The 16501-nt window shown below is 38.3% G+C and overlaps 1 protein-coding gene across 13 annotated transcripts in view; it reads right to left on the reverse strand.

Moving 5' to 3' along the window:
- Positions 1-16501, reverse strand: part of PPARG (peroxisome proliferator activated receptor gamma) — a 138792-nt gene that overhangs the window by 69932 nt on the left and 52359 nt on the right. Inside the window, exon 1 of one of the 13 annotated variants that reach the window (XM_079122292.1) lies at positions 4395-4886. The exons of the other annotated variants lie outside the window; for them this stretch is intronic. Coding sequence (XP_078978418.1) covers positions 4395-4476 — 82 coding nt within the window. The 5' untranslated portion in view covers positions 4477-4886. Of the gene's footprint in view, positions 1-4394; positions 4887-16501 lie in introns of those variants that run through there. 13 annotated transcript variants of the gene reach the window in all.

Below are 16501 nucleotides of genomic sequence, written 5' to 3' on the forward strand. Positions count from 1 at the left end.
AACCTGGCCTGAGGTGAGGATCAATAATTCACACGTGGATAACTGACAGTTGACTGTTTGAAATCTACTTCATAATGTTAACCACAGGTGCCATTCACTACTTGTGGGAACTTCAATCTTGTGTTGGCAATCTCTTGCTCAAATAAAAAATTACATGGCTCTAAAACACTGTGTACTCAAATAGCCATGTGATCATAAATCTGAGGTTATAAAGGTTGGATTGCCATTACTGTAAGTAGTTCCATGTGTAATTTCTGGGTCTCTAAATTAGTGACAGGTGCAAAACTACATTTGCAAAAAGAAGGAAAAAAAAAGTGGGAAAGAAACAGAAAAGGTAACCTGGCTGAAGTTTATAGAAATTTAGTTCAAATGAGCCCAATTCATTATCACATATTTTTCACAAACCCCAGGAGATGGATGTGTGGGGGCATTTACTGGATGGACAACCTCTAGTGCCTATTTGAAGTGTGTCCACAGGAAGCTACAGTAGCAGCTATGTAACAATTCTGTTGAGCTAGGACAATGAAGAAATTTACTTTGTTCATATTTTCTCAGATCCAAGGAATACGTACCTAAGGAAGAATTGTGATAATTTGAGAATCTCCCCTGGGGTTATTTCTCCAGGTTAAAGATAAACTTGAAAATGCTCACAAAAGCAGCATCTGTCACACAATCTCTACTAGAGCTATAAAAATTGTTTTCATTCAAAGTCTCACGTTTTACAGTGCAATTAACACTTTAAGTGGATAAGTGCTGTCAGGTAGCTTTCAAAGCCAGGTTGTGATAAGGTCTAAAAAAATAATCCTGTGTTATCTTGTATGCATCTGATGCAACTGGCATTTAAGTGTTTCTTATAGCATAAATCGTAATTTTGGGGGGAAAGTATAAGAGAAATGACAGTTTTTGGAAAAACAGTAAGGAGATTCATAGTCTAGAAGTCTACTGAGACCTGGAGTTGAAGAAAGAAGGTTGAATAGTTAAATCAGAAATAAATGATAAAACCAGAGTTGCACTAAGAAAAAAACATTAACATGGACAACAGCAAAATTCTTTTTAAAACCCTGATTTCTTTTTTCTTTTTTGGTATTAGAGATGGAACTCTGAGCCTTGTGGATGCTGGACCAGTGCTCTACCACTGAGCTATACCCCAGCCCTCTGGCTTGTCATTCCATAGTTGATTATGAAATTCAGAGCTTAAATCTTTTCTGAACTCTCACTTCATCATATAGAGACTATTATAATTCAAGACAGTTTTCCAATGTGTCTGAGAAAAAAACATGCAATCATTGCTTTCATTTGAGCCCCAAAAATGATTTCAACCTTTGGCAAGTCAATTTCTTCAGAGACAAATGTTAATGACAGTGGGAGGCGATTTCTCCATCTTAAAACAAATCACGGCTGGGAGTGTAGCTCAGTGGTAAAGCACTTGCCTTGGCATGCCACTAATTTTGGTATGATGAGGACAACTTTGTTTTTCCATATTCTGTAAAAGGCTTTAAATTTAGGATGTTCTATCAGAGGCTTCTATTTGATTCTCAAGTGATTAATGCCATAAGATTAAAACAAACCTCCATATAGGACTTTAGAACTGCTTTCGCAAATACTGTATCACTCAGTCCTCATGGTAAACCTGTGATTTCTGTTAAAATATGTGGATATAGAGGGTCAGAGAGGAAAAAGGACTTGGTCACATTCAAGCAGCATGTAAATGGCCAAAATGGGACTGGTGCTCACATTTCCAGGTACATGAGTCCCTCTAAATTTCTGGAAGGGTGCACATTTGGGTCCATTATCTAGATGTTTCTGAGTGTACCACTGCCTGGAGTCATGTAGACGCAGTTTAAGTATCCTTCAGTAAAGATGGTGTGCAATCAATCACTCACTCCTATCTCGGGAGAGACTCTCGTTTCGAAGGATTGACGATTGCAGCATTTATCATGTCTCTAAGGCATATTTCCATTGCTCAATTCCCTCCAAAGGACAAGTGTGTCATCATCTCCTGATGCTCTGGTGCAACAATTTAAAATTATAGAATTCACACAGGACCAAGTCTGGCACTTGAAGCGGGAGGCATATTCAGCCTGAGCTTGTGGAAGCTTCCCTTGGATCTTGCCAATTTCTTCTAGTGGAAATGGTTTCAGAGCCAGCATGGGGTTACTTGGGGTTGCTCACAGAGCTCTTGATGAACAAAGAAAGGAGAGTAACATAAAGAGGCCACAGTAAGAAGGGAGCCTAGGAAAAATTGTGGCAGTCCTCTCTGAGCATTGTGGACATTTTGATTTTGTGGACATGACCAATATAACTAGACCTCTGGGTCATTCACTTCTTCTTCAGTAGAGAACCCAACTCTCTGCAATCCACAATTCCACTTTGCTCAATGGTGAGGAAGTAGGAGCTCTTAACTCTACCCAGGTCAAACATGCAACATCCATGGTTTCACTGACGCTGGCCTCAGGTAACTAATGAAAATATACCTAATTTATTTTCAAGTTTATCCATTTTGGCAGGAGTGGACTATTTGGTGATCATTTGGAAAACACAACAGAAGTAACAAACACAGGAACTCAGATTTTTAACAGAAAAATACCTTTGAATAAGTAGTAGTCAGAAATCATGTAAGACAAGAGTTAAATTACTGATATAAAATGTCTTATTTAGGTAATACTTGTTTAGCTTTGTTTTGGAGGGAAGTGGGGCTGTCTCCCTGTGTTCCTCAGGCTGTTCCCAAACTCCTGGGCTAAAGGTATCCTTCCACCTCACCATCCTGAGTAGTTGGGACCTCAGGGGTCTCCCACAGTGCCTGACAAATAATTCTATTTTGCACCATATTGATTAAGAAGAAAAAAGCTGGATTATTCTTTTGGAGGGATTTGAGACTCAAAAAAATTATGCTCAGGGCATAAAAACAGAGATTAGCATAGAATGAAAACTAGCAAGAATCACATCACCCCTTGCCATAAACAGAACTTGCCCCCCGGTTAAGCTAATATATTTATTGTGCTGCATTCTAAACACATTCTTTCCAAAAAGACAAAACTATCAAATTTTGACTCAGAACTGTTATTTCATAACAGATTCAGGACATTCTGCCCTCAGGCAGGCTAAAATTAATAACTAAAGAAAGACAGCAATAATTTTTATGGTTCACAGAAAAATAGAAGAAATTATTTTACAGAATGTAATGGAACTAAACTCTTATTTAAGATGCTCAGATAATACAAATGTACTTTGAATCACATGAGTGGGCTGGGGGGGATAGTCACTGGTAGAGCACTCGTCCAGCATGGGGGACCCTGAGTTCTACCTCCAGCACCATACACACAAACTTGTAACGAAATAAAATACTATTTCAGGAAACATTTTTTCTCAATTCTTAAAAAGCTCCATGCTTTTTTAAAAATTGTGACTCATATGTTTAAACTTCAGGCTTCTCGAAAAATCACAAAGTTAAGAAGTCATCCATTTCAACAACTAAGTGACTTAATTTGAATGCTTTAGCACTCGTATTGTAAAACACCAATCTCCCTAGTTAATACTATTTTCACCGCACTCTATGAGAACAGAAAGAGGAAACAAATTGAAATATTGAAACAATGCAAATCAAAAGAAGCTGTGCTGAGAAACTCCAGTAGAAGGAGCTGTATAAATGAAGAACAACATTTTGCTATGGCCAAGAAAGAAATGTCGATAAACTACATTTGTGTTTGAATCAGACAAAACGGAATAGAAGTAATAGCAAAACATTTATTTAGTATGCATTTAACCTTTTAGGGGTCTCATTTTCTTGATGTGTAAAATGAGATGCTTAAAAGAGACAAGCTTCAATCTATCTTTTTCTCCAATGCATTAGGCACTATGCTAGGAAGTATCCTAAGAAATTCAAAACAGAATATAACTTGTTTCTACACTCTGGGAACTTGCAATTCTTTAGGAGAGAAAAAATGTACATACAAATACCTAGGTTTCAGAGTAGAACTGGAAAGTGCTGAAAGTACATTAAGAGGGATAAAAATGCCCTAAGAGGGACCAAAAACTGCTGTGAGACACATCTGACATACAAGATGAAGAGGGCAAAGAGTGACCCTTCCAGTATTCTAATAAGCTGAGTAGGAAACACATGCAAATTCAGGAAATAAAAATGAATAGGATTGTTTGGGATATAAATATACCTTTAATGCATAAAATCCAGGAATTAAGAGCCACACACAGATATGAAATACAGACTAGGCTAGGTGTCATAAGTGAACATTATAGTAGCAAACAGCATTAAAATACCAGAGAATACAATGCTAATATCAGAATAAAATAAAGTAGAAAACAGACTACACATGCAATTTTGTCCTTACATAAGTACCCAAAACACCCCCAGCTACCGCATCTGGGATCAACTTTACCTTGTGAAGTGCTTGCGGACAGTGTATCGGTGAAGGAATTACCCTCTGGGTCAACAGGAGAATCTCCCAGAGTTTCACCCATAACTGCGTGGAATAGGGATGTGCTATCATTCACACTGATGTTTTGTCTTTTTCTTGCAAAAGATCAATCCATTAAAGGAAAAAGACTTGTGATCATAGAACTGTGCGAATACCACCGAGTCAAGACATTAGTTTCCAAATATTTGGGAGAGGTGGGAATAAACAGAAAGGACTGGGCCTGAACTGGCTGGCACCATCCTGTGAGAGAGCCAGCTGTGACAAAATGTTGTGTCATAATGTTTGCTGCTTTGGCAAGACTTGGTACATTACAAGGAAAACATTGCCACACTGTCTCGCCAGTGACCCACACATTCAGTGTCTTGCGAGGGGCATGAACTATACAGTATTTGGGATTATCAGAGCAGAGATCATTCAGTATTTGATCAACTTTTAAAACTGCAATAAAATACACTTCTATTGCTGCTTCCTCTCTCTCTCTCTTTTTTTTTTTTTTTTTTTTTTGCAGTGCTGGGGATTGAACCCAGGGCCTTGTGTTTGCGAGGCAAACACTCTACCAACTGAGCTATATCCCCAGCCCTCTATTGCTTCTTAATTGGAAAATTTCAAATCTCTGGATTATGAAATAGCAGACAAACTTATTTGTATAGTTTCTCTTAGGTGTCCATCTCTGGTTGAATCTCAATTATGTGAAGAAATCTTTGGAACTCAAACATGTATTTATAGGTGTGTGTGTGTGTATCTTTTTTTCCCCCAAATGACATTAGCTTCAGCTCTGTTTTTGGAGTTGTTCTTTTTTTTTTTTTTTTTAATTTAGAGACAGGGCTAGGGCCTCACTAAATTGCTGAGGCTGACCTCCAACTTGCCATCCTCCTTACTCATCCTGAGTTGCTAGAATTACAGGCTTGTATCACCATGCCCAGCTCATATCTTAAATTTTGCTACCAGCATGCTACCAAAGAGTTAATTTCTGAGGTATTTATTCAACTATTTTACAAAAATCCAATGTGATAGCAACTACCATCCAAATTCTATAAAACTATAAACAGTTGAGAGAATGAGGGTCTGATATGGTTTTGATTTTATATGTTAGAGATTGCTTTTTTAAAAGTTAAAGTTTATCCATCCACAGCAACTGTACTAATGTTTCAACAGTCAATGGTTAAATGATAAATGCTAAGTCATAATGAAAAAATGGGGTTCTTTCTGAAAAGAATAAGGCATTACCAGAAAAAAAAAAAAAAGACTGACCCTGTTAAGTTGGCGAGGAACTGTGGTCAGTTTTGTAATCAGGAAAAAGCTGGCTTCTTGCTCAAGGCCTTTGCCCTTTTTGGCAAGGATGAACATTAACTGTGCCAAACTGCTAATGTGGGAGCAGGTCTTGTCACATAGACAGCCTAATGGAACTGCAGTGAGCTGTGGATTTTAAAAGATGCCCCCACAGAGGGCAGCGTATCAGATGGGAATAATTCTCTGAATTATACTCATCCTGATATTCCCCAAGTGGAATAACCATATATCTGGTTAATCTATGTTGAGTAACTACTTATTCTTCAAGGGGACTAGTATAAGTTTCCCTGTCAATCATGGAGCAATAGCTCAATGGGAAAATGCTTACCAGGTCTGGAACAGCACAGAATGAAGTGGAGACTTGGGCAATTACATCATTATTTTAAGCCTAAAACCCCTTTACTAATGTAATTCAAGTTAAAGCAAGTTTCTTGACAGTCCTAATGATGGTGGTAATTATCACTGTGGAGGATTAGTTTCATCTACATTCACTTTGAATTCTCAGTAAGAGTTTCTCCTTCCCTCTCAGTGTTTGGAAATTTAATTATATATCAAAGCAATCCAGATACAAGGCATAATTCTTACAGATGTGATATAATCCAAGAATCTTGGTGGAATTTATGATAGGTCAAAATCATTTATGAAGGCCAAGAATACACTTCTCCTTTTTAATAGAACAGAACAAAAACTGAAATCTCATTTGCCTATAGATACTACTATTCAATGTCCCAAGACATATTTGAGACGGAAAAGCAAATGTCAGTCTAATTTCACTCCATTACCTATATCACCTCATTTCTGTCCCCAGTTTCCAAAGTCTCTGACTTTTTATTTTTTTGAATACTAGGAGTTGAACCCTGGGTGCCCTACCATTGAGGTGCATTCCCAGTCCTTTTTATTTTGAGATGGGATTTTGCTAAATTGCCAAGGCTGGCCTCAAATTTTTGATCCTCCTGCCTTAGCCTCCTGAGTTGCTGAGATTATGGGTACGTGATACCATGCCTAGCTCTTCAACTTTTAAAAAGTGATTGGGGCTGGGAGTATAAGTTCAGAGGTATATGGTATGCTATGCATGCACAAGACTGTGAGTTTGGTCCCCAGCACCAAAAGAAAAAAAGGAAGAGTTTATTAAAATATTCTGAAAATTGTGTCGGGTATGGATGATGACAATATTGGCAGAAGGACACTATTAAAGAGTGAATGTTAATGAAAAACAAGGCCCTGAATGAAAAGTACATTCTCCAGGTTAAATAGCCAAGTGGGGACAGCACTGGAGCTAGAATCTAGGTATGCAGGACTCCAGTGCCCAGGCCAGTCTACTATCGACCTTCACTGTCTTCTACTCTGACAAGGTCTACATCATCTCTTTTAATAAATCAGGCACAACAAGGATGGAATAAGAGGTGACTTAAGGGGAAAATTTGTTAACTCCCTCAAGGGACACTAAAGAGTGCCTGTGTTTGGGCATGCCCATCATCCCAGTAGGTAGGGAGGCTGAGGCAGGAGGCTTAGGAGTTCAAAGCCAGCCTCAGCAACTCAGCGAGACCCTGTTTCTACATAAAGTATTAAAAAGGGCTGGAGATGTGGCTCAGTGATTAAGGCACCCCTGGGTTCAATCCCTGGTACCAAGAAAAAAAAAAGTGTTATTCCTTTTTCAATGCCAATGGCTATGATGGGGAAGTGGGTGGGGAGCCCCTCAATGCCTAACATCCTCTTGTTCCCACACCCCTGGAAGTTGATGTAGCTTACTTGTGCCACATAATGCTCTGTGGGCATCTTTGTTTCTCAGGTCAAGAGTATTACCTGGTTCTCAAGGTGTATTGTGGTCTTTGTTATTATTTGGGCAATACACAGATCCAGTCTTTCCAAACATTCTCTAGGGGATTAATTTTTGGACACTCTGCTTCCTGTTATTTCTATTCTTTCTTTTTTTCTCAGATGTCAATCAACTTGCTGATTTACTGGGAAGGCAAGCCTTCCTTCTAAGTCTCTAGCAGTTTTGTGCTTCAGTTACTCAACCATAAAATTATTCCTAATAGTTAATTATTCCCTAATACCCAGATCTGCTAACATCCTGGTCATACTCTGTCATTCCTTATTTTTCTGGGCTAGCCTGTTACTCACTGAAAGCAAAACATCTCTCTTATTTACTGTATTTCATCCATTTATGTGTTCAGCATTTATAGACAATAGTGGCAAGACTTGAGCTAGGGGCTAGGAACAGGACGAGCCAGATGGATATGTTCTTATTTTATGGAGTGCAAAAGTAGTTGATATACAAAATTGACAATTTTGATCAACATAGAGCCTGGCATAGAGCAGGTTCAATAAATACTGTTTACCCTCTTGATAGTGCACACAAACCAGGCATCACATCAGACAAGGTACTAATAACAAGAGCTATATGTACAATATGGACTGTTTAACCATATTTTACGTTATTGACAAACTTTTGCTCTATCACACTGTACTGGTAGGTCACTTCAGAAATAACTTGCTCACATGGACATTAAAATGGATGAAAATGAACTGAGCATGTTACATATTTTATCATTTTATGCATCTGTTCTGTCCATAGATAGTTAAGGCATTAATTTTATTTTACATCTCATCATCATTCTGCTCATTCATCCAATATTCACCAAATACCTACTACATGCCAGGTATCATTTTAGGCACTGCAGATAAATACACCAAGAGGCCAAGGTTCTTCTCAATCGTTCAGATGCAATTGCATTTACCAAAATTATCCCACCAGCCCTAAAGGAACTATCTTTTTTAGTTTAGTTAACTTTGAAGGTCAGTTGACAAGCACTGATATCAGAAATAATACATTTGCTTCAATAAGGCCATTACTATCAGTGGATGGTACGTGATCACAAGAAAATTCATGAGGGTTCTGACATGCACATGCATGTCCCTCTCCTTCCAGGTCTTAACATTCCCCAGAGTCCTACTCTGTACAATGTCAAAATCAGAAGAATATACTGAGAAAGGCAAAAGAGCATAGGGTGAATTACACCACAATTAAGTTCTTGGTGCTTCAGACCTTGCCTAGGGTGCTCTGTATGCCAATGGGTGAAGAGCACCTTGCATCTCAATAGAGGAGCCGCTTGGTGTACCTCTTGTGGGGAGGCCCTTTTAAGGGTCATCCTTGGTCACTTTACAGAGTAAGGGTGAGAGTCAAAGAACAGCTTTCTCATGTGATGTACACAGAATGAACTTGACTCCTGTTGAGGAATGTAGGGCTCTGTGAAGTGAAGAGGAGGGGCAGGGCATCTCTCCTGGGACCCTGGAGTCACTAGGTTAGGGAAGTTTGTGGGTACAATACTGCAGCCTCAGCAGGAGAAAGAATGAGAACCAGGAATGATAATAGAAGGAGGAAAAGGGAAAGCCTATTTAATGACAGTTTGTGATACTTGCAAAAAACCGAACAGTTGGTACTTGAGAAGGCTACTCTTCAATATTTAGTGCTTGATGTTACTTTATGGAACCTGCCCTTGGCCAAAAGAACCTGAATGTTACTCAACTAAAAAAACTTCCCACATCTTAGCACATTTGGAAAACGTGACTGGATTAATAAAAATTATGGATGGTTCAATAAGAAAATGTAAGACCTAAACACCTGTAGTTAAAATCGCAGTATTATATCTCTATGAAATTATTTTAGCATTACTCAGTGTTAGAATGATTTATATATAATCTTCCTATCATGCAGGGTTTTGTTTGTTTGTTTGTTTTTGTTTTTGGTACTGGGAACTGAACCCATAGGCTCTTTACCTCTGAGATTATATCCCCAGCCCTTCTTATTTTTATTTTGAGACAGGATCTTGCTAAGTTGCTTAGGGTCTCACTAAGTCAACAAGGCTGGCCTTGAACTTGCCATCTTTCTGACTCAGCCCTCCCAGTCGCCGGGGTTACAGGAGTGCACCACCATGCCCAGTTCAGAATATTAAATATATTTTACATTACATTAGTCTTAAAAGTTAATGAAAATCTTGCCTTTCTGGCTTGGAATTTATTATCCTCTAGATTGAATTTCGATTTCCAAACTTGTTTTGATTGGTTTTCTTTTGAGTAAAATAGGCTATGCTAGTGTTGGTATAGAATAGTATATGTAGTTTTTTTTCCTTGGCCATAACTTCATTGAAAAAATTGCTTCACTGAATATTATAAGTGCTACTAATATTGATGCCAGTTCCTAAAAGTCCAGGAACTCCCTGACTGCTTATACCTCTTTGTAGCCTCAGAGCCTAGCACAGTACCCCTAGTTGGTACTAAAATACTTGTTCACTGGTTTTGTCTACCATAAGAATGACAAAAGAAGAGCTACTTGCCACATTTGTGTCACATGCATCCTGCAAGGAGGAGCTCAGAGACCTCGTAAACTGATAACAGCATCAATTTTCTTCTTGTTCCAACAAGACTTCATTTTGTCCACGAAGCCCCAAAGCAACCATCAGCGTGTCACCCTAAACCACCTTCTACCCTCACCCGGGAGAGCTGCCTCCTCCGAGCACAAGTGAAGTTGGCTTCGAACTTTATCTCCAAGTGGTGGTTGCATCAGCTCAGGGTTTCTTCCCAGTCACAAAGGAGACAGCATAGGAGGACTGATGTGCCAAGGGGACACATGCCGTTGAGAAGATCAAATAATCCTGCATTCTAGATGCAGATTCCACCCAGCCATCGCAGCCATGTACTCTCATTGACAGAGGAGAAATCTGAATACATTTGTCTCATTGTTTTTGAGAGGCAGAATCCATTATTCTTTTGTCAAAAATTGTAATTTTGCCAGGTATGGTGGTGCATACCTATAATCCCGGTGACTTGGGAGGTTGAGGCAGGAGAATTGAAAGTTGGAGGCCAGCCTCGGCAAGCTAAATAAATAATGTAGTTCAGTGATAAACCACCCCTGGGTTCAATCCCCAGTACAACAAAACAAAACAAAACTGTAATTTTATTGAGTTTTTTTTAAAAGAATGATTAATATATTAAAAAACTATATTATTTTGATTTAAATAAAAACAATGAAGTGATGCTAACTTGAAGCCTACACTCCAGTCAATGTACATATACTATTTTAAAGGTTTTAACACTGAAGCAGTGGAAAAGAACACTGACACTGAGCCCGAAAGCTTAGATTTTAGGTTCTTATCTGGGCTCAGTCACAAATCCTCAACTCTTGGGATCCATATCTCTCATCTCTAGAATAAGAAGGCCTCTCTGTAAAATAGCAAAATCCTTCAGGTCTCTTTGTGGTTGTTTTATGGTACTGAGATTGAACCCAAGGGCACTCTATCACCAAAGTATATCATCAGTCCTTTTTTTTTTTGTAATTATTTTTTTATTTGTCTTTTTCTATTTTATATTTTGAGACAGGGTCTCACTAAACTGCTGAAGCTGGTCTCCAACTTGTGATCCTCTTGCCTCAGCTTCCCATGTAGCCGGGATTACAGGTGTTTGCTACTCTGCCTGGTTTCTTTGGATTCTAATGTTAAGATATTTAATAATGCTGGTAGTTAGTTTATTTACAGTTTAATGGAAATGCTATATATTGCATTCTTATTCAGTTCCAATGCTGAGTGACTACACCTTTTCATACCTAATAATGTGACAGCATAAAAGTCACTTTCACATGGAAAAACAATGTCCAATAGTAAATGAAGTCTTGAAAAGAAAAACCAACTGAAAAACTTTCTTCTTCTTCTTTCCTTCAAAAGTTAACTTTTGTAATACCTGAAAAAGCCTAACCTGTCTAACCACTTTCTAGGGATCAACTGAACGCTTTTCAAATTATTGCACCTTTGAACCAAAGACATACTACCTGAGCTATGTTGCTTGTCTTTGCAAGTAACATCTGAAATTCTCCAGTAATTGGGTTTCTAGCATGATAAAATACCATGAACCATGTTATCAACTGACGTATACACATGCTGTGGGAAATCCTAAACCTCTAAAGCACGCATCTTTGTCAGATTTTAGATTTTATCCATTAAATTTTCAAGATTATTCACATGGAGATTTCTTGAGTAACACCCTCTCATGAGTGAACCATACTGGGAATCCACAGATACCATAGCAAACTAGGAGACAGGGAGTGGCAAGTTTTGTTTACAGTCAGGTGTGGTGGCACAAGCCTGTGATCCCAGTCACTTGGGAGGCTGAGGCAGGAGGATTGTAAGTTGCAGGCCAGCCTCAGCAACTGAGCAAGACCCTGTCTCAAAATAGAAATGGTTGGGGATGTAGCTCAGTGGTAGAGCACCCCTAGGTTCAATACACAGTATCAAAAAATAGAAGCAATTAACCAATAGTATGATTGTATTAAACAAAATACGAGGCTACTGAAATCACATGACTCACAAAGAGTACCAAGGAGATTAATATGATCAAATTCTTAATTTTTCATATATGGAAAATGAATTCCAAAGGAATGAAACGATTTGCCTGAGACATTACTGAGATAATTAGTAGCAGAGTTTGAACTGCAAGTCAGGTTTCCTGATTCCCAGTTCAAAGCTCCACACTGTTCAAATAAGTGTTCAGATCCATTATCCTTAATGCCAACTATCATGTTAGAAGCCTATCAGCATGAAAGCATTCTGCTGTGATATGATTCAGGTAATATGGATAAATGACCCATGAAAATGCCATAGTTCATTACAGAGTCTGGATACAAAGTAAGCACTCAATAGTGTCATGGTAATTAAAATTTAATATTATTTGAACAGCAACTCAGAAATTCATTTTGCTGACAAATGCCCTCATTCATAGATTCTGCATGAGTCACCCCAGTATTCTGGGGTTCTTCTGGTACCAACAGCATTTTTTTCCCCTAATGACAGTTCCTTGCTTTTATAAAAATAATCAAGATTACCATGTGAAAGCATTCACTTTTCAGTAATATCACTCTAAACAAAAAATGTACCTTAGAGCTGAATGGTATTTTATATTATTTGAAACTCAAAACATTGCTAGGTGGTCATTCAAAGTATAAAAGAAAATAATAGCAATTATTGAAGAGGGTTTCAATATGGAACCTGGGGCTGTAGCTCAGTGGTAGAGCACTGGCTTCGCATGTTCTAGGCCCTGGGTTCCATCCCCATAATTTCAAAACAGAAAAAAATCCATACAGAACCTGGTGCCTGGAGAGCTTTCTTATTTGTCTTCAGTTGGTTTAATATAGCTAGGCCTGGGGTTGAATTGGAGCTCTACCACTTAAAAATCTTTTTACTTGGCTAGGCACACTGATGCACACCTATAATCCCAGTAACTTGGGAGGCTGAGGCAGGAGGATCACAAGTTCAAGGCCAGCCTCAGCAACTTAGTGAGGCCCTCAGCAGCTCAGTAAGATTCCCATCTCAAAATATAATGAAATGAAAAATAAAGACTAGTGATGCAGTTCAGTGGTAAAGCACTCCTGGGTTCAATCCATAGTACCAAAAGAGAGAAACAAACAAAATATTTTCACTTTGAGGCAGCCACTTTATCTTTCTAAGCCTCTGTTTACTCATCTGATAGAGGAGCTATGAGAATTAGAGATGATTTAAATAAATCAGGGCCTGGAACAGAGCAGGTGCTCAAATTACACTTACAAATTCTTATAATCCAAACCTTAAATCTTATACAGGACATTTGATTAATAAATAATAAGAACAGTTACCAAGCAACAATCTTACTGCTCTTATGTTAAAGGAAGCCACATAAAAAATGTTCCGGAAAAAAAAAACTGTACACATAGAGCATGGACAGAACCTGAATCAATGTGTAATGAACTGAATTTTAATGACATTTCAACAATAAGCAGTATATAGTATATTTTTTACATCTACTTTTCAATTAAGGTTCATCAATCAGTTAATAGTATATTAGGTCAATAATCTAAGTTTGACTCTTTGGTCTTCATTAGATACAACACTATAAATTCTGTCCCAATCTAGGACTGTACATTCAAATTTATAGAAATTTTTTTGTGTATGTGTGTGATGCTGGGAATTGAACTCAGGGTCTCACACATGCTAGGCAAGCACTCACACCTCTGAGCTTTTTGTTCTAAAAAAATTATTTTAAGATAGCGTTTCACTACATTGTCAAGGCTGGCCTCAAACTCCTGATCCTTCTGCCTCAGCCTCCTGAGTCACTGGGATTACAGGTGTGAGCTATTGTGCCTGGCTGTGGAATAGATCTTTCATCACATTGGTGAAAACAAGTAGACTGAAAAAAAAATACAAAAAAACTAGCTTTAAGATTTGGATTCCATATTTATCAAGCAGCTACTCTGTTAGGTACTGTGCTAAATGTCCTAAGATATAAAATCTTGCTTAGACTTCATAAAAACTCTGTGAGTTTGAAAGGAAACATGCTTGGAAGCAAATAAGGCCAGTTTATGATTAGATAATGGACAATTAGTCACGAAGCAAAGCATTTAATATCACATAAGTAGGACTAGAACAAAGAGTAAGACCGAGCTTCAGTTCTCAAACCCTTTCCCTACTTTTTAGAAATGAGGAATAAGATAAGAACAAATCACTCTGCTACAAGTAGGTGACTGAGAGAAGTATAAATGATGATTACTGCCACTGAAGTCCTGCTCTGGGGTCAACTACATGCATGCCATATACTGTAGTACTGGCCACTGATTCTCATGCTCTCTACTCTTCACAACTGGGTCAACTGTGTATTTCAGGGAAGTCACACCGTTTTAATTACTGAAGGAAAGCTCTCTTGTGTAGAGAAATGCCAGCTGATCAATACAGGAATGATAGAATCAGGAACATTTCATTTCATAAATTCAAAGTATGGAATCAGGAAAAGATGATCAAGTTTATTAAAGCTTTAAGGTGAATCATTAAAAAAACTAAATACCCTAAGAATGCCAATGTAGCAGTGTGCAGATTGCTTTCTGGTTGCAAGGAGAAAAAGGTAGCCATCTGACAGAGATGAGACCATCATCGTTTTACATTTAGCATTGCTAATGGTCAGTCATAGACTGTGTGTCTTGTGAGGCGATAGACATAGCAAGTACACAGTTTCAATTGTGTACTGAAACCAAAAGGTTTAACTTGAATCCATTGATCCCTACATATAAAGAACCACAGGGGATAGAGAAGTAAGCTAAATGATACCAAAAGAAAACAACTGGACAAGTCCAGAAGGTGGGGCATTCTTCATTGATAACTGACTCAATACAGTTCCTAGGGGAAGAAAGACTAAAGGTTTAACTTGATCTCTTTCATTCATGGATATCTTCAATACCAAACTTTCTTGGTTAGGCCTCTCTGTTTCCTCCATTCATTGAATGCTCACATCATAAGACACATACCTAAGTTTCATTACTGGCAGCCAGGCCAGGGAAGCAGCTGCTGCTTTCCAGTTAGATCAAACTACATAAAATTAATTTTCCCACCATTTGTCTATTTCTTATGTAAATGGGTGGCGAGGTCCAGCAGGCTCCAGGGCCTGGCTGCTGATAATGTTTCCTCTTTTTCCAGTTACTTTTAAAGAATGTTATTTAACCTTCACTCTTTTTTGCCTATGACAGTTATAAGCAAGACCTATGCCCCTGGTTTTTCAGATTTTGAATCTTTTTTCTTTTTACTGCATATTCACAACCACCAGCCAACCCCCAAGTTATATAATGGATGCTTCAGTTTTACTTAAAAATTTCCATTATAAGAGAATTTCAGTTTTTCACAAGTGGTTATTCTGAAATGATGTGGGGTAGTTAGAATACAAACTTTGGTTCTTCCAAAGTTATGTTGTATGTCAGCCTAGCTTTGGGAAGAGAGTCTAAGATCCTGGACAGGTTCGTGGACTAATTAAACCACATTCCAACCATCCAGCTTGCTCTTCATACTCCAGGGCTGTTTTTCTGCAAAAGGGACACCGAGTCCTAGGAAGAGGTTATGTTTTTATATTTTCAAACATGAACTCTATTTTAATAAACTCTCCATTTGAAGCATTTAGAAATATTTTTTTATTGAAACACAAAGGGAAGGAGAAGACTAAAACAGGAAAACAGACAAGAAATAACTTTTGCAACTCTCAAATAGTAGTCCCCCCCCATGCTCCCCACAAAATTAAAATAAAAATTGAGTCTTAACTCAGTTCTCCTCCTAATTATGTTTTTATTTGTTATCTATTGCACACATTCAGATGAATAGCCCAAAATGCCTACAGTAACTCTGGGCAAGTTGACAAATATCCTACACATTAAAATGAGAAGTGGGAAGGAGGCCAGATTGCTTAATTGTTTGTTACTTAGGAATCCGTGGAGGTGGACAAGCCAAAATCTTTATGGAGCTCCAAAGTGCACAGCGCAGCCGAGAAAACAATGGGCCAGGTTCTCATCCTGTGTCAACGTGGAGGATGATTCCCATTGTATAGGCCATTGTTTCGTTCATGTACCGCCGGAAGGCAAAGTGTACTGGGATGTGTGGGAGACCTTCCATAAGAGAGTTACATACGATGAGAATGTAGCCTCTGGGAGATTCATGAATGATATGCCAATCAGTTGAGCAGGGAACTTTCAGGCAGACATTTTGGGAACAGTGTACCTAAAAGCCCTATGTATTAAGGTCAAGAAAGCTTTGGTGACCAAGAGTTAGTGAGATGATCAATATGCTGGGCTATATAAAGGGGTCTTGAAAAGAGTATTGGGAAGGGAGATAAACAGTGTGGGATTCGCAGGTAACAGAAATGGTAGGCTGAGACTGTCATATGTACAGAAATTCTAGAGAACATTTATTTGTAATTTCCTCTTCATTTAAAGCTGAGGAAAC

The sequence above is a fragment of the Sciurus vulgaris genome, assembly GCF_902686455.1.
Source record: "Sciurus vulgaris genome assembly, chromosome: 19".
NCBI classification, from domain to species: domain Eukaryota; kingdom Metazoa; phylum Chordata; class Mammalia; order Rodentia; family Sciuridae; genus Sciurus; species Sciurus vulgaris.